This window comes from Protopterus annectens, chromosome 2.part1 (genome assembly GCF_019279795.1).
Source record: "Protopterus annectens isolate FY-2018-M chromosome 2.part1, PAN1.0, whole genome shotgun sequence".
Classification (NCBI taxonomy): domain Eukaryota; kingdom Metazoa; phylum Chordata; order Ceratodontiformes; family Protopteridae; genus Protopterus; species Protopterus annectens.
Genome location: NC_056729.1, coordinates 1,038,298,817 through 1,038,323,934, shown reverse-complemented (window position 1 = coordinate 1,038,323,934; position 25,118 = coordinate 1,038,298,817). Strand labels below are relative to the sequence as shown.

The 25,118-nt window shown below is 41.1% G+C and overlaps 1 protein-coding gene across 2 annotated transcripts in view; it reads left to right on the top strand.

The window, feature by feature from the left end:
* The window catches only part of SORBS2 (sorbin and SH3 domain containing 2), a 3,647,154-nt gene that overhangs the window by 1,390,994 nt on the left and 2,231,042 nt on the right, over nucleotides 1-25,118 (top strand). For both annotated transcript variants that reach the window (XM_044062620.1, XM_044062621.1), the window contains one exon: nucleotides 15,804-15,928. In XM_044062620.1, coding sequence (XP_043918555.1) covers nucleotides 15,804-15,928 — 125 coding nt within the window. The remainder of the gene's footprint in view (nucleotides 1-15,803; nucleotides 15,929-25,118) is intronic.

The following is a 25,118-nucleotide window of genomic DNA, read 5'->3' as shown; positions in this document are numbered from 1 at the left end:
AGTTTCATTTCTGGCATAGTATGTGTCCAGGATTTATGGTTGCGAGCTGAATTAGTCACATTACACCAGGTTAGATTAGCATCAGTAAAATAATTTTCAAATGTCAACTGTGATACAGGGATTGGAATCATAGGAATATTCACCTTAGAATGTTGACAGATTTGTGAATGCACCCAACAGTTAGTCACATTTAAGTTCACAGCATATTGTTGAAGAACCAGTAGGAAACTGTTTTTTTTTCACCAGTTTACAAAAGGAAACAACAACAAAAACAAAGCAAAAGTACCTGTTGTCACTGGATTCATCATGGACTGTTGTTTGAGGTGTTTTTTTTCCTTAACCCTTCACTGGGACAGATGATTTGTCTCACGTATTTATTCACGGACAACGATGATTCATCTGGGGCCCCTACATGACAGGTCTTCTTACAGTGAGACAAGTGAATCCAGGTTGGTAGTCCTGTACAACATACTGCAGTAAAAGTTGTGAGGAGGATTTGATAATGCCCCTTTCAGCATAGCTGCAAGCAATTCTTTCTCTGGATGGTCTTCAAATAAACCCAATAACCCGGCTGCAGTTGGTGACAGGGCTGGTCAAGATGTTGAGGAAGAGCTTTTGTTAAAGTTATGTGGTACTTCTGGAAGAAGGAGTATGTTTTTACATCATCTGTTAGAATTAATTTATATTTGACACATGGGAGGCAACTGGAAGGAGCATGGGTCTTTCCATTAATATCTCATAGGGACTCATTTTCCTTGTAGTATTTAATTTACGTTTTATAGTCGTTAATGATAAGGGAAGTGACTCTGGCCATTTAAGGTTTGTTTCAGCACAATTGTTTGAAATTTCTTTTTTTAACCCTCAATACAAATTCACATGATTGCAGATGGCTGGGACAGTGAAGACTCAACTTAGAAAAAAAATTTTTTATAGCTCTCTGGTCAAGGAATTAAAATGAGTTTTCTGATCACTGTTGATAGTACAAGGTACACCAAATTTGCAGAATCTGCTTTGTGACATGTGTAAGCTTTCGCCCATGCAGAAAACAAATAAATCATTACTAAAACATATTGCAAATTATGTACTTTATTCATCTGGACAAAGTCCAGCTGTACATTAACAAAAGGTCCCCAAGGTGGTGGTAACATGCAGCCTTAATGTTTGCATTTTTGCTAATATTATGCTCTAAGCATATTGCACAGTTATTTACATACTGAAGTATCAAAGAGTAGATATGAGTGGCTTACCAACTTATAACAAATAAAGCTGTCTTACATGTATGGGCTAGTAAATGATATGCCCTTACTAGGTAAGGTAGCAAGGAGGCAGGCACCACCAGTCGGCTGCCCAGATGTTGCCATAAGCCATTGATGGATTTGCTGCATCCATCCTTGCGCCATCTCTGAACTTTTCTCTGTGATGCTTCAGCTTGGAAAACTGACACTTTTTAATCATTACGTTAGATTTGCAATAAAGTCACATGTAATTTTACGCAAAGTCTTTTAGCAGCTTGATCTGCCAAATTATTTTTGTTTGACATAGTATCTGTACCGTTTTGATGGGCACTCCATTTAACTACTAATGATCAACATTTTTTTTTACAGCAAAAACGACTCTGTTTTTTTGTTAAAGCAAAATATTATTCTTGTGACCAAATCTTCATTTTGATCTCTTTCACAGGCACCATTTACAAATAGATTTAATTTGGCATTGTGCATAGGAGTGTCCTTTAAGTCCTTTCTAGAAGAAAGCATATCATTAGTCACACACACAGTCATGCTATTTAACATCCTCAACAGTAGATAACAAAAATGCAGGATTTAGAAGAGAACATTGTATTAGAGAAACAGATGGATCAGAAAGAAGTGCGCATTCATATTTAATTAGACATGTAGTCAAGAGGGGCTGAGTTTTATTTTAAGTAAGAAAGATGATACAGAATGAGGGACAGCTGCTGTAAGATCTACCCTGAAATATTAAATGGCCAAGATAACGTACCCGAAGTAACCATAGCCGTAATTTTTCTTTTGACATTTGGTGTCCTTTTTCTGCAAGGATAGTTAAAAGATATAGGGTATCCTGCTAACACTGCTGAATAGAATCAGATGCTATTAGTAAATGTATCTGCATATTGCACTAACACAGACCCCGCCTGGAACTGTCACATCTTTCAATTTTTTTTTTTTTTTTTTTTTTAGAATTTGAGAAAATAATGAAAGAGATTCAGTGTATCTTTGTTGCAAACATGTCCAGGTATACTGCTCTCCCTTATAAGTAAAAGCAAACAGAAACTGACTTTCAGGGTGGATACATATAGAAACGAATGCTGAACAGAGATCTGTTACCAAAAAATATTTTGCTGTAGGTGGTATGCAACTAAGTATCATTGCTGGATTTGGAACCAGAGGAAAAGTTGGTAATATTGCATTGTTTACAGCCCTCAAATCTTGCACAAACCGATAAATATATTTTACTGGCTTTAAACAGGCAGAATAGGTGTATTACAAGGACTTTTAGCTGGCATTGCTATTTCTTGTTGTATCAAGGACTGAATTACAATTTCAAGTAACTGTTTTCTTATTTTATCTGAAGTAACTACCCAAAGCAGCAGCTGGTTTAAATCTGTCAAAGTAGGGTTGCAACATTTTATTATAGTTTTTAATTTCTCCTTATACCTTAATGGAACTTTTTTAATAGTTAAAAAACTTTTAGACATACTATGAAAATCAGCATTAACCCCCCCAAATTTTTATTAAGAGGTGACAAAAGATCCTGTCCAGAGGCAATAGCCTCTTGTCCTACCCTATCACGTGAGCACTTGTGATGACCCACAGGAGTGTCAAATACTAGTGCTTCTGTTGGAAAGGTAGAAGCTTGTTGAGAATGATAGGAAGAAGAAGAAAAAAAAACTTTTTGACTGCAAATGCCTGTTCTGAAGATAAGGGTTGAACAGGGGGACTAGGCTGAGATTTAACAGTACCCTCTGACATTGTCTCCAAAATGCAGAATCTTGTACAGGAGCCACCCATACCAGTAGATATGGGGGTGGGGGTGCAGTAGCTACTGGAGGATTATCATCCTCTTTAGAAGTCTCTGCTTTTTGTCCCTCCTTAGTTTCTTCCAAACCTGCCAAAACATGATAAAGGAATCCCTTTTTACTGGTGTATACTGCCTTCTTAACATCTTTTACCTGATGCAAGAATTTATTATTTGCATCCTGTAACATCCTTTTTTCTTTTAAGGGCTTCAGTATACCTGACATTTGTTCCCCACTTATTTTGTTTTTCTTCTTTTTCCAAAATATCCTTCAATTTCATTACTTTATCCTGATCATAAGTTCCACTTAATCTAAATACTCCACCAGAGCAAGTTTTAGTAAGCTGAAACCAGTCAATCAAATAATTACAACTTTCTTTACCATAATTATGATACATAGAATATTTAGATGCTTCCTTTTCAGGGATTTAATCCTGATAGCTTAACTTTGCTTTGATTTTTTTTTCTGTTAGGACTTAGCTTGCAGATCTTGGATGCTGGCAATTCAGGAAAAAAAATGACTACATCAATTCACACACCATTCAGGGAGGGAAGGGTAGGGATTTATTTGTCACATGATCACACAGTCACACCTAAGTTCAAACATGCTATGGGCATATAAACTTGATTTACCAGCACACACACCTATGTCCCAACATACTGTAGGCTCATGAACTTCATTTAACAGCAGACACACACACACATACGTACACACACACACACCTATGTCCCAACATGCTATGGGCTCATGAATTTGATATAACAACACGCATGCACACATTTATGTCCCAACATGCTATAGGCTGAGGAATTTGATTTAACAACACACACACACCTGTGTCCCAACATGCTGTAGGCTCATTAATTTGATTTAACTTTAACTTTTTTTTCTCTCTCTCTCTTTAGTCATACATTAAACAACATAAAACATCAGTCATACATTAAACAACACAAAACATCTTTCATATGTCTTACCTTTAGTCCTGAGGGTACCACCCTCAACACAAAGTGCCTCCTTATGTTAAGTTCCCTTTTTGTTATATGTGCATACACATTAATAAACCTTTCCTTATTTCCTGTGGGATCCTCCCACTATAATCTTGAGGGTACCACCCTTGACACAAGGCACCTCCATGTGTTAATTTTCCCTTTTTTGTTGTATGTGCATACACATTAATAAACTTTTGCATATTTCTTGTGGGAACTTCCCACTGTTACTTTACATATGCCTAACAAGCATATTTCTGTCATTATACAAACAGTAAACACCATATACCTAACAAGCAACTCAGTTATTGAACAAAAACAGTAAACATCATATACTTAAAAAGCAAAGTCAGTCATTCAACAAAACAGTACACATCATATAAGGCAAACTCAGTTATTTGGCAAGACAATGAACACCTTTCTAGTTTTTCTTTTAACTGCAAGTTTCTAAAAGAGAGAGGAAAGAAAAGAACAGAAATAAAATTTCCACACATCCATTTTCCCATTTCTAGCCTATGTTTGCATACCCTGAATAGTTAAGTATTCAAATCTCTGACTATTCCATACAAAACATTGTGGAATTCACAGAAGAACTTTCTGTGCTGGGCCCTTATAATTAATTCCACACTGCCCTGCAGCAATCCCAAAGTTCAGATCCCAGTCATGACACCAAAATGTTATGGCGCAGTTAAAATATACATAAATAATAAAGATTTACCTGTTAATCTTGAGTCAAGAATAACACTCCCCAGTGCTGGGAGACTGCCTTAACAAAATTTCCTAATCAGTCTCTCCAAGCAGCAAAAACATGCAGTTTATATGCTATTTATTATTAGTAACATGCATGCAGAATTCTGACGTTTCATATTAGTTAACAAATAGGGTCACTGCAGACCATCATGCTTCTCGCTTAGTGCTGCACGTGAACACCATGTTTTATAGTAACAGTAATGTTTTAAAAAGACAAGCCAACTGGCCTAACAACCTGTCTTGTTTTTCGACCTTGTATCTTTCAGTACCAGTACATGCTATCTCCCCAACATTCCTATTAACATCTCCTCCCCAAGCCTAAAGAGGCCAGAGCTCACACAAAACAAAATCTCTTTCACATTGTTTTCTTTCCCTCTCTTCATGAACATTCTAGACCCAGACTCTTATGCTCATAGTAAGATCCCTTAACCCCTTCAGCACTTACTTTGCCTTCAAATTTCTGATGCATGTTTCAGTTTGGGCTGCTTCTAATAAATTGAACCAAGTACCATCAGTATTAGATTATGACACAGGCTTCAGTTATTCCTTTATTAAAATTAGCTTTAGTGCTTTGCAGCAGAAAAAAAAGAAGAAGAAATGTGCAATGACTTTCTAGATGATACACCAGACCTCCCTGTAAGAGTCCTATTAATCTTTGAGGTTTATATTTCATGATAGTTAAATTCACTCTTCTTTTTTTTAACCATTTTATCTGCAGAACTGAAAATTTTGCCTTTGAAGGCACTTGTCCCGATCATTTAAAGCTAAAAGTGTCTGAGTTGCAGTCCTTATCCGTGTATCTCCTGTACTTATTCTTTCATAATGATGGCATCGTCTTGCACACAAATCTTTGTATTATGCCTAAAGTAGTCACAGAGAAAACCTTATTTAGTCAGTTCACCTGCTTGTTTTCTTTCCCAGCTACTCCATTGGGGAGAATATTATTTAATTTAATAGATGCTAACTGGCAAATTAGATTATATCTGGACAGAACAAAATTGTTTAGAAAGTATTCACAGCTGTCTGCCAATTATTCCAAAAAGGACTTTGTTTTAAAGTCTGAAAAGTAACTTTAGCTAAATGGAGGACTTACTGAATAAATGTTTGTTATTAGAAATATGGAAAACCGTTGCTCTGCCAGCCTAGGTCTCACTCAGCTAGACCAGAAACTACCTCTTATGACTTTGTTTGCAGTGTAGTTGTGGATGATATTTATGAAGCACTTACTTGGTTTTCATTAAATATTTTTCAAGCTACAATAAGCTATATGGGGTTGTGGATGGATGGATGGATGGATGGATGGATGGATGGATGGATGGATGGATGGAGGGATAAGCTAGTTATGATTAATAGGTTCATAATAGGCTGCTAATCAGTATCCTGTCGCATGAAGTAACTACTGCCTAATTTGTTTCCCTTTCAGTGAGGGGTTGAGAGGCCAGATCAGGGGTGAATTTATGGTTATTCATTCATTCATTTATTCATTTATTCACACAAATTGTGTTTGAAGAGGGTCAAGGAGCTTATTTTGTTTTACATTTTAGGGAAGTCAATTTTTAATAGAGGATGTATTCTTTGAGAGAGAGATTTTGCCAGCAGGTCCTGGTTATACTCTTGTGGAAGTTAAGTTTCTTTCAGAAGATTGTTTATTTCGTGTGTGTAAGAGGATGCACAGGACTGGATACTTCACGGTTTTGTAGGTGAAGCAGTGATCCCCCTCAAAAGTCTGCTGAGGTGAGTCTTATATTTGGGCAGGTGCCTCACAAATGAGGCATTATATTCTGTTATTGGTCTGATAAGAGAGGAGTAGAGAGGGACAATAACTTCCTTTGACTTGGATGTTATAACCATGGCAATCATTCTGGCTAGGTGAAAGGATTTCCTAATAACAGTAGGTATATAGTGTATCAGTTTTCAAAGGAATGCCATCTATCTGATAGAGGCATGTGTGTCCACGTTTGCCAAAGACACTATACTACATTTCTTTACATGTAGCTTGAGGCCATGGTCCTGACACCATTTATGTGCTGAAAACTGGAGATAGCATTCATGCTAATTTAAAAAGCAATAACTGAAGCCCGTGTCAAGTATTTGAAATACATAGTCTAATACTGATAACACTTTGTTCAGTAATATGTATTCTATACAGAAACTCATCTGTGGAGTGTCTTTGTTACTGTTTAGCTCTAGCCTTCAAACCTGAATGGATCATAAATGATAACCTATTGTGTTAAGGGATACTTTTAGGTTCCCCTGTGTCATCTTGCATCTTTTATGTCCTGATACATTGAGTTTGTCTTGCTTTTGTAAAACTGGCTTATCATGTTCATGCTTGTTATGAAGAAAATACTCCTGCATGCCTTCAAATGAGACATCTTCAAGTATGCTGTTTTTTTCTTTATTTGTTAACTGGGTAAGTTTATTGATCTGTCAAGGGCCCATTTTACTTATAATGTGAGCCACATGGACATGAGTAAAAATACAGTATTCGTAGCAAATTTAAAGGAATTATTCAACCAGCATTTTAAGAGCTAGGAATATTTCAGTATGTAGTCATAAATGTATACAGAGAAAACAAGTTTTGGGTACTTGTGTCTTTAAGGCTAATCAGACAGTGTATGTGGGGAAAATAGATCATAGTAAATGATGTTATGTTGTTCCTATCTCGCCTTTGTTCTTGCTGATTGGGTTCGGAGCTGATCCTTGGCTCCAACTCAGCAGTATACTGTAGCTCGAGAGATTTACTGGCTCGAGGCTAGCCCATATCTCAACATGCCTAGCGATAGTTACCCAGATTTCGTTTGCCACTTGCAGTGTCGAGATTGCTGAATACTGGCTCAGGCTAAGTGTTTTTTCCTTTTGTCTATTTTGAAACTTTTCGTTAAATATATTGTTAGATATTGTTGGATATTGAGTGTTAGAGTGTTCTTCTTCATAGGTTAGCTCTCTTTCTAACCTTCTGTTGCTGTTTATTGTTGTTGTGGCCGTCGTTTTCCTTTAGGCCTACCTTGTCCTTGTGAACACATTTAACTTAGAGGGTTCTCCTTTCTTTCAGCCCCGTGTTTAATTAAACGGCTTTTTCCCTTTTTTCCCCTCTTTCTCTACTTTTCTAGGAGCAGCTGTTTAAGTTAGGGGCTCTCCTTGGTGGGGGAAGTTCACCATTTTCGCTTAGAGGCTCTCCCCGTCCCTCCTTCCCTCTAAAAAATATAAATAAACAAATAAGTAGGAAAGTCTTTGTCTAGCGTTTTGTCAGTTAACTTGTGTATTGTTAGTGTCCTTCTTGTAAATTGGTAGCATTGGTCTCATACCATGTCTAAGGATTCCACTAAAGAGTCAAAACCTTTGGATTTTAGGAAGTGACTCATGCTGCCAAAAGATTCCCTTACAGGCTGTTCACCTGCAGGACTCGTGCTCTATATGTCATGCCTTCAGTTCTCGGATCCTGCAGGAGAGAAAAAATAAGCTCATTTTGCAAGGCTTATTAAGGGGCCCCTTCAATGCTTCTACTGAGGGGACTCAGCCAGCAAAAATGTAGGACAAGTCCACTAAGCCATCATCCTCGTTGGCTTCAATTTCGGAGTCATCCATAGCAAACGGCAAAGCTTCAGGTTTGTCGGATCCGAATGTTGGTTCCGACAAGGCTCTTTCTCCGGCGGCTCCATCTGTAGTCTCGGAGCCAGTCAGGACTCACAAGAGAACCAGGTCTCCCTCTCTAGAACTGGTGCAGTCTGTTCCACAATCTCCGCTCTTACAATCTGTGGCAGGCAGTCATCAGTCTTCCATACATTCCTCTCGGTCATCCAAGAGTCTTTCGGATGATAATGTGGAGAGGGTGGTGAAGAGGATTCTCAAGACTCTGGTATTAGCTAATTTATTATCGAGCCCAGCCCATAAGGAAGTGATGCCGACAGCCCAACCCGCATTGTTGTCGATTCCTCCTCCAACTCTCTTGAGTTCGGAGCCAGAGTGCATGGAAGTTGTTGTGGTGGAACCGTCGGTTCCGATTTCCACCGGTCTCTCGGTTCCAACTTCTGCTCCAATCTCCTCGTTAACCCAGTCTGTTGAAGGATCTGGGGGCCGATGCTCTCTTGTCAGCTTCAAGGGGGGGGGGGCTGCATTGGACCCTTGTCCGACCCTACTCTCCCTCTCGGAGCTTCAGCGCAGATGAGCTCGGCTCCTACCTCAGCCTTGGAGCCATCGCCCTTGCTTTGGAGGAGATCTCCAGGCTCTTTGGAGCTGGAGACTCTTTTGGGCTGGGACCGCAGTGCCTTCAAAGTGATGAGGAGTGTGCAGTCCTCTGAGACCGCTCCAACCTCGGCTCCATTGGCTCCTTCCCCTTTGGTGCCGGTGTCTGCCTCTGAACCTCCCCTCCCTCCCTCGGCTCCATTGGCTCCTTCTCCTTTGGTGCCGGTATCTGCCTCTGAACCTCCCCTCCCTCCCAAGCGTAGGGAACCCATGCTCCAGGATGCCCCATTGTGTGACCCCACCCAGAGCACCCCTCAGAGGAAGTCCCTCAGAAGAGGAAGTGTAAGAGGAAACATTTGGACTCCCCTGAATCCCTAACATCAGACATGGACTTGGAGGACTCAGAAGGGTTCCCACAGTCCCCCTCTGAGGATGTCTCTTCTTCAGACATCCTGGAAATCCTTAGGCAGAGGGGTGACTGGAAATCCCTTGCCCCTTCCGAGGATGAGCCTGTGTACCTGGATGCATTTGGTTCCCGACCCTCCACCTCTTGGGTGTCTCCGCCTTTCAACCCACTGTTGACCTTAGTGAGCTGGAAGGCATGGAGCTCTCCATAGACTATGGAACCAGTTCTGAGGAAGCCCAATAAATTCATAACTGCTCCAGACAATAAGCTTTTTCTATCTAAGGGCATGCCTGTTGATGCTATGGTGGTAGCAGCAGCCAACAAGAAAGAACTAGCGGAGACTTTTTTTGTCCATCTGCCGAACAAAGAGTCCCGCACGATGGACAGGTATGGGAAGAGTATGTTTTCTTCAGCGGCCTTTACTCTCAGGTCACAGAATTATTTGCCCCACTTTACACACCTTCAGAGGGATCTCCTAAAGGGGTTTAGAGATACTCTACAGGATCCTACAGCTGAGGGAACTGCGGGGAAGGCGGCTTCACAGCTTGCAACCTTGACTTCTGTAGTTAACTCCTCCATGCGGCTGATCTCTTATGCAGCAGATGGAGCAAGCAGGGCAGCAGGCACAGGAATTGCCTTGCATAGACACTCCTGGATCCACCTTTGTCAATTTGTGGAGCCCTTCAAGTCCTCCTTTACCAACACCCCCTTTGACGTCTCGTCGCTGTTCAGGCCTCAGGTAGAAGAGACTCTTACTGGGTGTGAATGGGATGGCAAAACTCTCTCTGCCATGGGAGTACATTTTTCTGCTCCCTATACACCTTACCCTAAAGGTCAGAAGAGCGGGAAGATGTGGTTCTGGAAATCCCAGGAAGTTTCGCCTGACACATGTGAAGATTTTTTCCCCAGGGGCAGAGGGGGAAATAATAACGGAAGATGCCGATCTCATGGTACGGAGGGTCCACAGAATCAGGGCGACAAAGATACCTTCTTTGGCAGGCCCTTCCAGCGCTCCTGAAGGGAAGGCCAACTGTCCACCTCTGGAGGTAGTCGGGAGCAGATTATCCTTGCACCCAAATGCCTGGCAGACAATTGCGGAAGATACATGGGTACTATCGATAATATCCAGGGGTTACAAAATTCCCTTCTCCTAACCACCCCTTAGAAGAAAACAGTCAGTCCCAGATGTTGCACCCAGTCTTCGGGATCAAGCAAACCTAGAAGTTCAAAGGTTGCTAAAAAAAAGAGCCATCTAGGAAGTCCCCACAGACCAAATCGAATCCGGCACTTACTCAAGGTTCTTTTTAGTTAAAAAAAGACAGGAGACTGGAGGCCCATTTTGGATCTCAGCAGGCTGAATAAATCGGTCAAGAAAACAAAGTTCTGGATGGTAACACTGCAGTCCATTCTTCCCTTTTTGGGTCAGGACAATTGGATGTGCTCTATCGATCTCCAGGATGCATACTACCACACAAAAATGGACAGGTGATCCAGGAGGTATCCTCACTTCCGGCTGGGAGCCAGTTATTACTAGTTCAGAGCTCTGCCCTTTGGTCTCACCACAGCCCCCAGGGTGTTCACCAAATGCATGGCAGTAGTTACAGCTCACCTGAGGCATCTAGGAATCCGGGTGTTTGCATGTCTAGATGATTGGCTCCTCACTGCCACTACCTAGCATCAACTTATCAAGGCAAGGGACTCCACAATTCACATTTGTACACAACTAGGCATCACCATAAAATATGAATAGTCTGACTTGTTGTTGCCTTGTCAGTATATTACATTTATAGGGGCAGATTTAGACACAAGGGCCATGATAGCAAAATTGCCTCAGGAAAGGGTGTCAACCATTCATCGTCAGGTTTCAATCCTCATGGCAAACAAGAGAATTCAGGCAAGATTTGTCCTCAAAGTCTTGGGTTCGATGGCTACAGCAATTACTCTGGTCCCTATGGCACATTTCCACATGAGAATTCTGCAGTGGCTCCTTTTTGCTCAATGGTCATTCCAGGATTTACCAGTGTCACATCAGATTTTGATTACGGAGTCCTGCAAGAAGAATTGATAATGGTGGCTTCACTCTGCTCTGGTGTCAATGGACAGACTGTTTATAACACCCCCAACCTATAGCCACAGTGATGCTTCCCAGATAGGGTGGAGGGGGGCATTATCTGGTACAGTCTGTTCAAGAGACTTGGCAGGAACATGAGTACCGCTTGCACATCAATGTCCTAGAGATGAGAGCAGTGCTTCTGGCATTGCAAGCACTTCAAGACTCTCTGCCTACAGGGACTATAGCAATTCAGACAGACAATATGTCAGTAGTAGGGTACAGCAACAAACAGGGTGGAACCAGGTCTTATCCCTTGTGTCGAGAGGCTCTATGAGTATGGCAATGGATGATATCTTCCCAGCGCTTTCTGATTGCAATACACATCCCGGAGAAATCCAACTTGATAGCGGACAAGCTCAGCAGGCCGATTCTGATGCCACACGAGTCGTCTCTGAAACAGGAAGTTGCAGACTAGATTTTTCACAAATCCGGCCAGCCATGCTGCAATCTTTTTTCCACCCATCTCAACAACAAGTGCAGTAGCTACTTTGCCCTAGTCCCACCACCGGGACAGTCACCCAGGGACGCACTTGTTCAAGATTGGCCCCAGGACTGCTTTATGCCTTTCGACCATTCCCTCTAATCCTAAAGGCTCTTCAGAAAGCACAGTCATTGGGTTGCAAGTTAATCCTCATTGCCCCTTACTGGCCTCATCAGATATGGTTCCCATTCCTTTGGCCTTATCTGCAGGGGGAGCCTTGGATCCTGGACCAAGTTCCAGATCTCCTGATGCATCAGTCAGGTGCGCTCCACCCTTCCATCCAAACTCTCAAGCTGACAGCTTAGTTTCTCCACTTCCAGTCTTAGCCAGGCTTCCTGATGTTTCCCCAGCAGTTCAACACATTTTGATTTCCTCCCATAAACCCACAACAAGGAAACTTTATGCTAGTAAACGGAAGAGGTTTTCTTGCTGGGCAAACAAGAACGAGATTGATCCCTTTACTGCACCCATTTCAAAGATTCTCGAATTTCTTGCTGAAACCTTTGAGCGAGGAGCAGCAGCAGCTACTATCGGGTTCAGCTGGCTGCCATTTTTAATTTCCATGTGGTAGAAATTGGCTCTAACATTATGTCCCATAGGCTATGTAAAGCATTCCTAAGAGGTACTACCCTCTTAAGACCTCCAATAACAGAACCTCTCCCGCCGGGACCTAAATTTAGTTTTAGAGCCTCTGATTCTTCCCCCCCAGCTGCTTCTTGTCCATTGAAATTTCTGACATGGAAGACCCTTTCCTTAACTGGCATTACCTCAGCTAGGAGGGTTTCAGAATTACAGGCCTTATCTCTTTGTCCACCGTACTTGATTTTCCACAAAGGGTTTCTCTCAGAACCAACCCCTCTTTCTTACCCAAGGTGTGTTCAGAGTACAATTTGAATCAATCCATAGAGCTTCCTGTATTCTTCCCCAATCATGGCAACAAGGCAGAGTATAAGCTCCATCTATTGGACATTCATAGACAGTTACGTTTTTATTTACACAGGACCAAGGTCTTCAGAAAATCTGACCAATTGTTTATATCCTTTGCAGAGAATAAGAAAGGTTGTTCAGTCTCAAAAGTGACCTTATCTAAGTGGCTTTCAGGCACTATCACCTATATCTACGATTTGCAGAACAAAATTAAAGGACACTCAACTAGGGCCTTGGCTACCTCTATTGCTTTTCAAGCCAAACTGCCTTTAGATTCGATCTCTGTGGCAGCTACATGGGCTAATCCTTATACTTTTATCACTCATTACAAAGTAGATGTGGCCTCCCGGAACAGGGCATCCTTTGGTTCCACAATCCTGAAGAGTTTTTTCCAGTGAGCCACTCAAGAAACAGGTGTTGGGGATGTGGTCCCAACCAACAAGAATGAAGGTGAGATAGGGACAACATAACATAAAGAAGTTTGTTTGTTGTCCTTGATCTCACCTTCCTTCTTACGTCCCACCCTCCTTCCCCCTTCCTAGAGAAATGAGAGGAGTTCTTTTTATTAACTACACTGGCTGAGTTTTCTTTTACCATACCAGTTGGTTAGACCTAGTCTCCCCTTCTTTCTCTTACTGATTATTTCCATCTTTATATGCAGGTGTTCTCTTATATGTAAAATATAGTAAATTTTACCTGCATAGTCTAGTTTTGGATTATCACAAATGAGATCTGGGTAACTACCGCTAGGCATGTTGGGATAGGGGCTAGCCTCTAGCTAGTAAAAGCTGTCAAGCTAAAGTATACATCCGAGTCGGAGCCGAGGATAGGCTCTGAACCCAGCCAGCAAGAATGAAGGCGAGATCAAGGACAACAAACATGGAACGTTATGGTGAATTCATAACTTCTTTTTTTCTAATATTTAGTTTCATTTGCATCTGTAGTATGACAGGGTACTTACCTGAGGTGTCTGTGGGCATTACCTAACTTAATAATGTGAGTTTTTTTGAGACTTCAGATTTCTTCATAAAATAGCCTTTTTTACTAGTTCCCTTATTTTTCTTCTTATATTGTGAAGCATAAGTACTTTTCATAAAAAGCAGAATTGGTACTTTTTTTTTAATTGCTACCTTCCAGTTTGCCATTCTGTATTCACCATGATGAAATTAGGCAAACCCAGTAAAAACAGAGTAGGCATTTTAACTGTTTTATTGAATGTCTGTTAACCTGGTTGACTGAACTAGTTGAGCAAAAGAGCACATGAGCATGCTTTCAGTCACAGCCCCGAACTGAGGCACAGTACATTGTATATGCCAGGCACACTGAGAGAGGAAAGGTTTTCCTGAAAGTAAATTAAATCACAGCTACACAAAGCATTCCCAACTCAAAACAAAAGACCAAAATTGTAACTTGCCAAAATAAATGGACTAACCCAAATTTTAGAATGCTGAAATTGAATAAATAGTATAAATATTAAAAAAAATAGGCTAATCCCTCCCATTTAATGAAGTGAATGCATCAGTAACTGCATTTTTGTCAGAGGTCAAAACTCTGTTCTCCTTTTCACTCCCAGTGTTTTAATTATTCTATTCCTGAGCACAACTTTTGAGGGAAAAAAAGCCTTTTTGTGGAAAAATAAGCTATTTTAATTTTGCCAGGGTTGGTACTGTCTTAGGTTTGAATAATTAACTATCAGGGATGAGAAGATATAGGTGGCTTGGCACATTCAAAAATATTTATTTATGCAGTATATTCCCAATAATAGATCCTAGTACTTGTACAGAATTCAGCATGTTACCATTTCAGGTTGATGGGTTATTAGCAATGTGTACATCAGTTAAGATGGACTCATCAAGCTCTGCGTCAAAACATGTCATTTGGTCAGTTAAAAAAAATGAAAGCATGAATTAGAGTGACATAACAGTAAGCTTTCTAATAGTCAATCACTGTGATGGGAAGAAAAATTAAAATAATATAAATTTCTGAGGAAAAGAGGAATTGCATGAACAATTAAACAGAGAGGTACATTGATCAGCTAATCCGTATAATTCCATTTAAACAAACAGAAGTTTATTATGTCTGGAACATTGGTATGCTGGCTCTAGAAACTACAATGACAGCATCAAGAGAAGGAAAAGAATGCAGTCCTTCTAGGAAAGAAGATTATATGCTGGAAGGCCTTTTTATCAGTACCTTTGAATGATTGGTTTGGAATGAAACAGTGAAGAACCAAGCCACAAAGACAATGGCTAGAATTTAAACAACAAGCAAAAAGTAAGGTCTGGCAAGGTTAAAAATGTACCTTGGCTTCAGTGAAAATAATGCCAGAAATCTGTTGGAAAAAACATTTTCACTGAATGTAAGCTGGAAACATTTAACATGAACATGGAATACTCTAATGTGAGTATAATGCACAAGCAGATTTTAAGTGTTCTGAAATTTGTTTAGAATGTAATACTAATAAAGTATCTGGGCAAGTTACAAGAAGAATTTAATCATATTTGGATTTATTGGGAATACAAACAAACAGTCATCCATCATATAATTATGAATATTGACAAATATTCTGACAAAAATTCAATTATTGCCCCAGTCAGCACATTCCTCATGCTTCCCTTGTGTATAAGGTTTACTTTTGTATGCCCTCATCATACTTATTCTAACAACCCCATGCTCAAACTCAAGAAGTTGAATGTTACTAAAAAGATTTTACATTGGTTATCTCAGTGTTAATTGTTCTAATATCACTGACCCCCGTCACCTGATATGTGCTTTTTCAGATGTTTGCTTTCCATAAGTCTCTAGCATTTTTATGTTTTACTTAAGGAAGCAGTGTCTATAGTAAATGAGGCAACATTCTGTATCTGCTTTGTTTTGCAACTATATGCTGATAAATTGTTCCAAAATCATTTCCTTAGATAACTGGAGATCTTACAATGATGACCTCAGAGGAACACTGAATGGTGATATCAACAGTTCTTTAGCAGCAAAGGGTTTCAGAAGTGTTCGCCCAAATCTGCAAGATAAGAAATCACCAGTACAGGTGAACCCAGTCTTATACTTCATTGAATTATTCTTTGAGCATTGTCATGGAAAACCTCATTGCATTTAAAAACTGGTTTCGTATGGTACGCTTAAATGCACCAGTATATCTTGTCATGTATTTATTTACTTATTTATTTATATTTCTAGATTGAATTTTGCTGATTAAATTATGAAAAACATCATAAAAATAACAAATATAAATTCATAACATATAAAATCATGCAAGAAGATGTACTACATTCAGATCGTGCCCTTGTCAGCATAGAAAACAGTACAAAGATCATAAACTACCATTTTGCTACTAGAGAGAAAGCTTTTGTTGATTGGTAGCAAGTCTTGTGTGCTATGTTATGCCTGATTTTAGTGACAGACTAAGGAAATGGTAAAATGGATGGATAGATGGATGTACATTCATCATATTGATCACTGCTGAAGTAGCCTTAGCTATATGAGGTTATAGCTTTCCAAGTATATAAGTCAGCCAGATTCCAAAGCATCAGGGCACCTTCCACGCACCAGGCAGCTCAAGCTGAGCTGTCTAAAAGATAAGTTTGGGTCCTTCAGAAGTTTAGTGCTGCTGACGAGTGTGCTCCTCTGAGACTTTTGAGGATTGACAGTCGGCTTGTGCTTTCCTTTGCTGACCAGTTAAGTTCCCTCTGGGGGGGGGGGACTTCCATTTTCTTGATTTTGTTGGTGTTTTATTGTTTACCTCTTCAGGAAAGCTATTTTAAAGCTAGCAGTGTTGTGTTTTAAAAGACTGTCTTGAAACTGTAACATACTTTTAAAAGGAGCACTCATTTTTGTCTGTCAGTTTAAAAGTGGTGTAAAGTAACTGAATGCATTTTTTCTGTGGGAAAATGTGTGTTTGTTTTGGTTTTGTGGGCTGGAATAGTGCTTTAATCTGCTTTTTATTCTGTTTGTTTTCTGCCAAAAAAGTAACTGTTCTGTCCTGGTAGTGTTTACCAACCCTGTGTTTCTAAAAGGTAACCAAACAGTCCACTTACATTGTGCTGACAAGGTCATAAGAAGACTGAAACCAGCATGTCCACAGCTAGTGGGGTTTGGCTGTATTGGCCTAAATTTGCCCATTAACAGACTTAAAAAGAAAAATGGTCATGAGTTTTCAGAACTGCCATATAGCTCAAACACCTGATGTCCTTAAGGGGTCATTTGCATTTATCCCATTATCCTCTTTTACAAAAGGTTTTAAGGAATCAAACAGTGAAAACTCTAGCTTGGCTAGGATTTTCTTGTAATGTTTTTACTAACTGTGTGTCCTGTTTAATCTTGTATTTAGTTGTTAGATGGGATATTTTGCAGACACCGTAATGGTTATGGACATCAGCTGGGTACGACAACCCTGTGTTTCTAAAGGTTAGCCAAACAGTTCACTTATGCTGTGCTGACAAGGTCATAAGAAGACTGAAACATGCATGTCCACAGCTAGTGGGACATAGCTTTATTGGCCTGAAACTGTCCATTAAAAGACTTAAAAAGAAAAAAACATGGGCATTCCTAACTGCCACATAGCTGAAACACCTGATGTCTTTAAGGGGACATTTGCATATATCCCATTATCCTATTTTTACAAGAGGTTTTAAGGAATTACAAAGTGTATGGAATATAATTTACTACTGTTGCCTTACCTTTATAACAAAAAAAATCATCAAAAGACAACATTTAGCTTTTAGATCATTTGGAAGAACATACACAAAACTATTAAAAAAAAACTTTCTGGCTGCGGTTGATTTAGAGGGTGAGATGGAGGTGGTGGACTTTTAGGTATTGTGTATAAAATCCCAACTCATGACAGTTGGGCAGCCCTGTAAACCAATCAAAGACTGATTTGAGGGAAGACTTAGAAGATATGACTGTGGAATCTCTGGGTTTTTCACAGAACAGAGATAATGGTTAGTGAGCCCTTTGCAATAAATTATTTCTGTTCCTGTAGAGTATGAGATCCTAGTCCTAAGGGAAAGAAATATTTAATTCTGAGTATAGAATTTAGTGTAGGCAAATCAGAAAAAATGATGAAATGTAAATATTTATAAAAAAGAGATAACTGGAGAAGAGGCAATTAGAAAATAAATAAGCAAAAAGCAAGATGCCAGGAAGATAAAAAAAAACCCTGAGGTAGAAAGTGGAAAGAAGGAGGTAGGGAATGCAGGCAGTGAGTGGTGACCTGGGAATTAACAAAATGATTCATGTAAATTTGCAGCCACATGATGGCAACATGAGAGTAACATTTCTGTGTTCAGAACAAAAATGGAAGTTGTAAAGTTGTATTTGAAAAGTAGTTAGGTAACCTGAAACAGAAGTAGTTGAGAATTTTGCTGTGATGGCTAAAGCTAAACTAATTCAATCTGGCCTCACTGATGTCCCAAATGTAAACATTTTTTTGCATTAAGTGTCACCCTTTATGGAAGCAGACAGGTGACAAAATGTTAGACAGGCTCAAAATGCATGAAAGTCTTGTCCTTTCAAAGATACTGAAGAAGGCTGTACAAATATTTGACATTGATGAGGGAAGCATGTTTATCTCAAGCATTGAAATCTGGACTAGAAGTAATGGTGGACATCATTTAAAGCCACATGTGTAGAAAGCAGTTACAAGTGGGTCCTCCACAAATTATCTAAAAATGACTGATGAAAGTTTAATGAAGCTGGTTGACTTAAATGTAGCACATTTTAAAGAAAGTTTGCTCTTTTTTAGATGATTAATAATTTTAACATGGTAGTTGAAACCACATGATATCCACTCCTTTAGGAAATTGAATTACAGCATCTGATGTTGTCAGTTTTAATTTCGGCCTCACTGATGAGTTCAGATCCGACCCCTCGGATCCAACTTGGCCACTAAACAAACTCGTGGCAGTCTTGAACTCTCGAGCTACACCCTTACCCAGAATGCATCACCCCTCATTACTTCAGACCTTTTTTGCCGATTCCAGCTATAAGACATGGATGTCTGATCTCTCAAGCGATTGGTAGATAAGTAGTCAAATTACTTACTCTAATTTTCTGAATTTCTTCCTCTGTTTTTATAATTGAAATTTAACCTTCTTCCTGCTTTTTTCACCCTTACCACTCTCTGGTATTCTGTATTACTATTGTTAGTAATCCCAATCCTTCTACATTCTTTGCAGCCTTAAATACCATTGTTGGTATTTCCCTCCCTTCTTCTGTTTCCTTCATTCCATCTTTCTAAAAAAAAAAAAAAAGATTTCTTCTAAATAACTTTGAATATATATTTTTCTGTTGCTGTTTTCTTGTACTGAAACTATGGCTGACAAAGGAAAAAGCCCTGCAAGGTTTAAAAAGTGTCAAAAATATGAAGAGAAGATTCCTCTTTCAGATGCTCACATTTTGCGTGTCTTCTGTCTAGGTCCTCGTCACCTACAAGAGAGCTGTACGATCTGCCATGCATTTAACCCAAGAGCATTGGCAGAGCTCTGAAATAGACTAATATACTAAAATGAGTTCTACCCCCATCCTTTGATGATGCATTATCTGGACCAGCCAAAGAAAAAGAGAGAGAAAAAGCTAAAAAGGTATCTCTTACATCTCCCATTCTTCTTCTACTTTATTGAAATCAGAAAAATCAGTAAAAGAAATCAGAAAAATCAGTAAAAAGGCCATCTTCGGATCCTACAGTTAGTCCGGACCCTATGAGGAAGAAGCCTAAATTCTTGGATCTAGCTCTCATATCGAAGCCGACAAAGTTGAAACACTCCCCCTCTGATCCGATGGTATCCGAAGACCTCGGATCCTACCTCTACCTTAACCCAGAACAAGATATTCTCCTTCAGTGGTTCCTTTATCATCAAGGATGCCATCTTCCTTTTTTGGAAAGATCTAAGTCCCCGTCTGCTTTGTCTACCTGTTCAACCAGGAGGCTAACTGATGAAGATGTAGAGAGGCTAGCGAGGACGTTGCTCTTGGTGCAGAACCAGTCTGTCTCTTTTTCTGCTCCTACCCTATTGGGTCAGGAGGCCCTAGTATCAGAAACCCCTCCTCTGTTAGTTCCTGCTCTGACTCCAGCCCAGGTCTCAGAGCCATTGGATCCAAGTCGTCCGGCTCCACCTTCTTCGGATATGAGGACCTTACTATCCTCAGATCCGAGACTTGCTCTGAGCTCTTTGATTCAGTCAACTCTGGAGAGCTCTCAGACCCGTTTCTATCCCATTGGATCTGAGGTGCAGCATTTGACTCCAGGAACTTTTGAGCCATCTCTGTATTTCAGAGTCTCGGAGATGTTCAGTTTAGGTCCAACTTTGGCCTTGGGGTGTATAACCTTGGAGCAGCGAGGGACTACGAATCAGAGGCTTATCTTTTCGGATCTGAGTCTTTACCCCTCTCCGGGACAATCTGCTTTCAGGGTACTGGAGAGAGCTTTATCTGCTCCTCAGATTCAGACGATGCCTTTCCCTTCAGATCCTACATCTTCTCCTCCCCGCTTCTGTGCCATGACACTCAATTAACTTCTCTACAGGAACAGCTGTTACCAAAACCCCAGACTTTACACAAGGGTGTTCCCACCTCTTCTGATACTTCCCTGGAGTTTCCCACCAAGGAAGTCCCTAAGAAGAGGTCATGCAAGAGGAAGCATATTGATTCCCCTGAATCAGTCACTCAGGACACAGATGTTGATGAGGGTGTGGGGTCTCCATGGTCACCTCCTGAAGATGTCTCATTCAGAGACATTTTGGAGATCTCAAAACATAGAGGTGGCTGGAAGTCCAGTAACCCTTTGTCACAGGAATCAGTGTTACTGGAGGCTTTTGATACTGGCCTGTCTACTTCCTGGTTGGTCCCGCCTCCTGACAAGCTCCTAAAATTAGTCTCACAGTGGGCCTGGAAAGAACCTGACACCAATGAGCACATTCCAAAGAAACCAGACAAGATCATGTCCCCACCAGTAACCAAGCCCTTTTGGTCTAAAGGTTCACCAGTTGATGCCATGGTTGTGGCAGCAGCCAGCAAAAAGGAACTCACTGATGAGAGTACCTCTGTCCATCCCCCCAACAAGGAGTAGTAAGTGATGGACAGGTTCAGGAGGCATGTCTATACTTCAGCGACCTTTGCCTTGAGGTTCCTGAACTACTTGGCACACTTTACTAGGCTTCAGAGGGATCTGATCAAGGAGCTTTTAGGTACCCTGGCAGGATCCATGTCTGAAGATGTGAAAGGTCCCATCACTTCTCAGCTGGCAACCCTGCAATCCATATCCAATTTCTATATGAGGCTTATTTCCATCATGGCAGAAAGAACCTCAAGAGCAGTTGTTTCAGGCATAGCCATTAGGAGACATGCCTGTTTGTGTCTGTGATGGCTGTGCCCTGGCTCAGATATCAAGGAGCCTCAATCCTTACCACTAACACCAGGGAGGGCATCTCATATAAGAGGAAAGGATAACAAATACACACAGTAAAGTACAATTTCCCTTAAGTGCACACAGAGATCACAGTCAGTCTGGGGCTGGTTGCTCCCTTGCTCTCCAGGTCCCCAATAAGACTCCCCACTGGCACAGCTATAGGGTCCAGATCTCAGCCTAGCTGGCAAGCTTACCTCCAGTACCCTCTCTGTCCCACCAGTGCTTCATGTCCCTGCCCAGGTAGCTGACACACCGCACACACTTTGAGATAAGTATTTATACAACTTCACAGACACTCCTGGGAAAGGCTGACACAGATTCTCCAGCTGTGCCCCTTTACCCAGACTATACGGTAGTAATTACTGCCACCACCAGCTAATACTTATCAGCTACCCAAAGGCCCTTAAAATGGTGTCCAATTATTACTGTACAATATTATTATCCAATTGGAAAGTGTGACTAATCAGTCAAGGCTTATTAGAGTGGCCTTGTACAATAAACTCTATAAATATGTAATGTACTCTAGAGCTTAACTTAGCTCTACACAAACCAGCCACAGGTAAAAGTTTTTTAAAATATTTAATGATAAATAATTAAAAACACAGGCCAATACTACTACACCACAGTGCTATCCAAGAGTTCAGAGATCACACAGAAACTTAAAACAATACAGCAGGAAAGTTCTGATATAACAGAAAACACTTAAGTCTAATGTTTATAGCCCTAGCTATTTCTACAAGAAAACATACTTCTAAATTAACTTACTTTCATAGAGAAAACATAAGGCAGTGCTGAGAGTTGGATATCAAGATCAAAATGCTTACAGTCTCTCTCTCTCAGCAATAGTTTAAATCACTAACATTTCTGCTGGGCCCTACCAGATTACATCATTTTGACACTTAGGTTTTCCCAGTATACACATTACATCATTTTGACAGTCTGGAGTTCCCAGGCCAACAGGCTACATTATTTAACAGTCTAACACCTGCTCAGGAAACTACAACAATAAAAACATTTCACATGTAACTGTAGTATATATTCCTTAAGTTAAAACAGTAGAAAGAATGTGTTCAGCTAGCCTCTTCAGCACCACTATCTAGATCAAAGAGTATACAATACATAATTTTAACTTGAAAAGAACAGATGTGAAATGCTTGGCTTAGTTTTCCTTACAGCAGATGGCAATGTTGCTACAATCTTGAAGTTCCCATTTTACAGTATTTTCTTTCATTTAAGAAACAAGCCTGTATTTTACATTTATATTTACAAATGATAGAATTATGTATCAAATTCTATTAGACTAGGCTGGCAGCCTTCACACATCTTCCCCAATCTTCACATCTTTTCTCCCCTGGAGAACTCAAAGTAGTTTTTCAAGTGGCCCTTGAGAAACGCCGCTTGAGAGGGTTAGGTCTATCTGAGGGTAACTCACCCCATTCCCTGTATTGAGAGCCCATCTGCATTGGCATTTCTACTCCCACTGTGGTGCTGCACTGACATATCATATGCTTGCAGCCCTAGGCTCCATCTTAGCAACTTGGCATTTTGTTGACTGGCATTGTTTAACCATGTTAGAGGGTTGTGATCTGTCATAACAGTGAATTTTCTTCCATACAGATAAGGCTGAGGTTTGTGCAGTGCCCACACTATGGCTAGACATTCCTTTTCTATGGCTGCATAGCATTCCTCCCTGGGCTGGAGCCTACGACTGAGAAAACCCACTGGGTTCTCTTCCCCGTCTGAAGAAATCTGGCTAAGTACAGCACCCACCCCATAGTTCGAAGCATCCACTTGCACAACAAATTCTTTGCTGTAATCTGGACTGGCTAACACAGGGGGTCCTCCCAAAGCTTCTTTAAGCTTCTGAAATGCCTGCTCACATGCTGGGGTCCACACTACCTTATCTGGCCTGTTCTTTCTTGTCAGGTCTGTGAGGGGAGCAGCTATGGTACTATGACTGGGGACGAACTTTCGATAGTACCCTGCTGTTCCTAAGAATCCCCTCACCTGCTTTTTGGTAACAGTTGCAGGCCATGCCTGAATAGCTTCCACTTTGGCAGGTTCTGGCCTTATCTTACCACTCCCAACTCTATGTCCTAGGTAGGAGACCTCTGCCATACCCACCTGACATTTGCTCGGCTTAATGGTCAACCCTCCTTCTGTAGTCTGCCCAGCATCTCCCTGACATGCTGAAGGTGCTCTTTCCAGGAATGGCTGTAGATGGCAATTTCATCTAGGTAAGCAAGGGCAAACCCTCCTGCTAGGATATTATCTACCAGCCTCTGGAAAGTAACGGGGGCATTCTTCATCCCAAAGGGCATCTTTGTGAACTCATACAAGCCAAAAAGTGTCACAAAGGCTGACTTCTCTCTAGCACTGGGAGACAAGGGCACCTGCCAGTAACCCTTGGTAAGATCAATGGTTGTAAGATACTTAGCACCACCCAGCTGCTCTAGGGCCTCGTCTATCCTAGGCTTGGGGTAAGTCTGACTCTGTGTGACTATTTAATTTCATGTAGTCCACACAAAACCTGGTGCTGCCATCCTATTTTGGCACCAGCACCACTGGGGAGGCCCAGGGACTGTTGGACTCTTGAATCACCTCTAGTTCCAACATCTCCTGTATCTCTTCCCTCAAAGTCTGTTTGACTCTCTGAGGCACCCTATAAGGGGCTAGGCCTTTGGGGTCCTGTATCCACGTGGTGCTGCACCAGGTGAGTGCACCCTGGTTTCTCAGTGAACACGTCCCCAAATTCCTGCAACACTGCCCGGATTTCTCGAACCTGAGTAGGTGATAGCTGCTGGGACATTGCTACCCCTTCCACTGAGGTGTCAGCCTGAGCCTCACTGAGGAGATCAGTCCCCAGATCTCCCTCAGACTCCTCCTGCAATCCATTGCAAATGCTCAACACAAGGGCCTCCCTATCATGGTAAGGTTTCATCATGTTAATGTGATACAATTTATGCCCCTGCCATCTGCCTAGCAGTTCCACCATTCAGTTAACATCACTTTCCTTTCTTACCACCTTGTAGGTTCCTCCCAAGCTGCTTACAGCTTGTGGAGTCTGACAGGAATGAGAGCCATTACCTGCTGCCCCACAGCATACTCTCTAGCTCGAGCATTCCTGTCATATCACACCTTTTTCTGTTGTTGGGCTTCTGCCAGGTTCTCCTGGGCCAAGCCCATGAGTTCCCTGAGCCTTGTCCTGAGGTTTAGGACATATGCCACAACAGACTCCTTGTGAGTTTCACACTCACCTTCCCACTCCTCTCAAATTAAATCTAGAGGTACCCTCACCCTATGCCCGTACAGCAACTCAAAGTGTGAAAAATCTGTGAATTCCTGGGGAACCTCTCTGTAAGCAAACAACAGATGGGGCACATATTTGTCCCACTCCCTCTTAAACTGATCTGCAAATGTCTGTAACATGGACTTGATTGTAGAGTTTAACCTGTCAACAAGACCATTAGTCAGGGGATGGTAGGGGGTGGTCTTCATGTGCTTCACCCCACAGGACATCCACAGACAAGCCAGCAGGTCTGACATGAAATTGGCACCTTGGTCAGTCAGTATTTCTTTTGGGAAACCTACCCTGCTGAAAATCTCTAACAAAGCATGTGCCACCTTCTCTGCCTCAATGGAGGACAAAGCCACTGCCTCAGGGTATTGTGTAGCATAATCCACTACCACTAGTATATACTTTTTCCCTGTGGAACTTGGGGTACTCAGAGGACCCACAATATCCATAGCTACCATCCAAAATGGCTCCTCAATCACAGGCAAAGGCATCAAAGGAGCTCTCACCTTGTCTCCT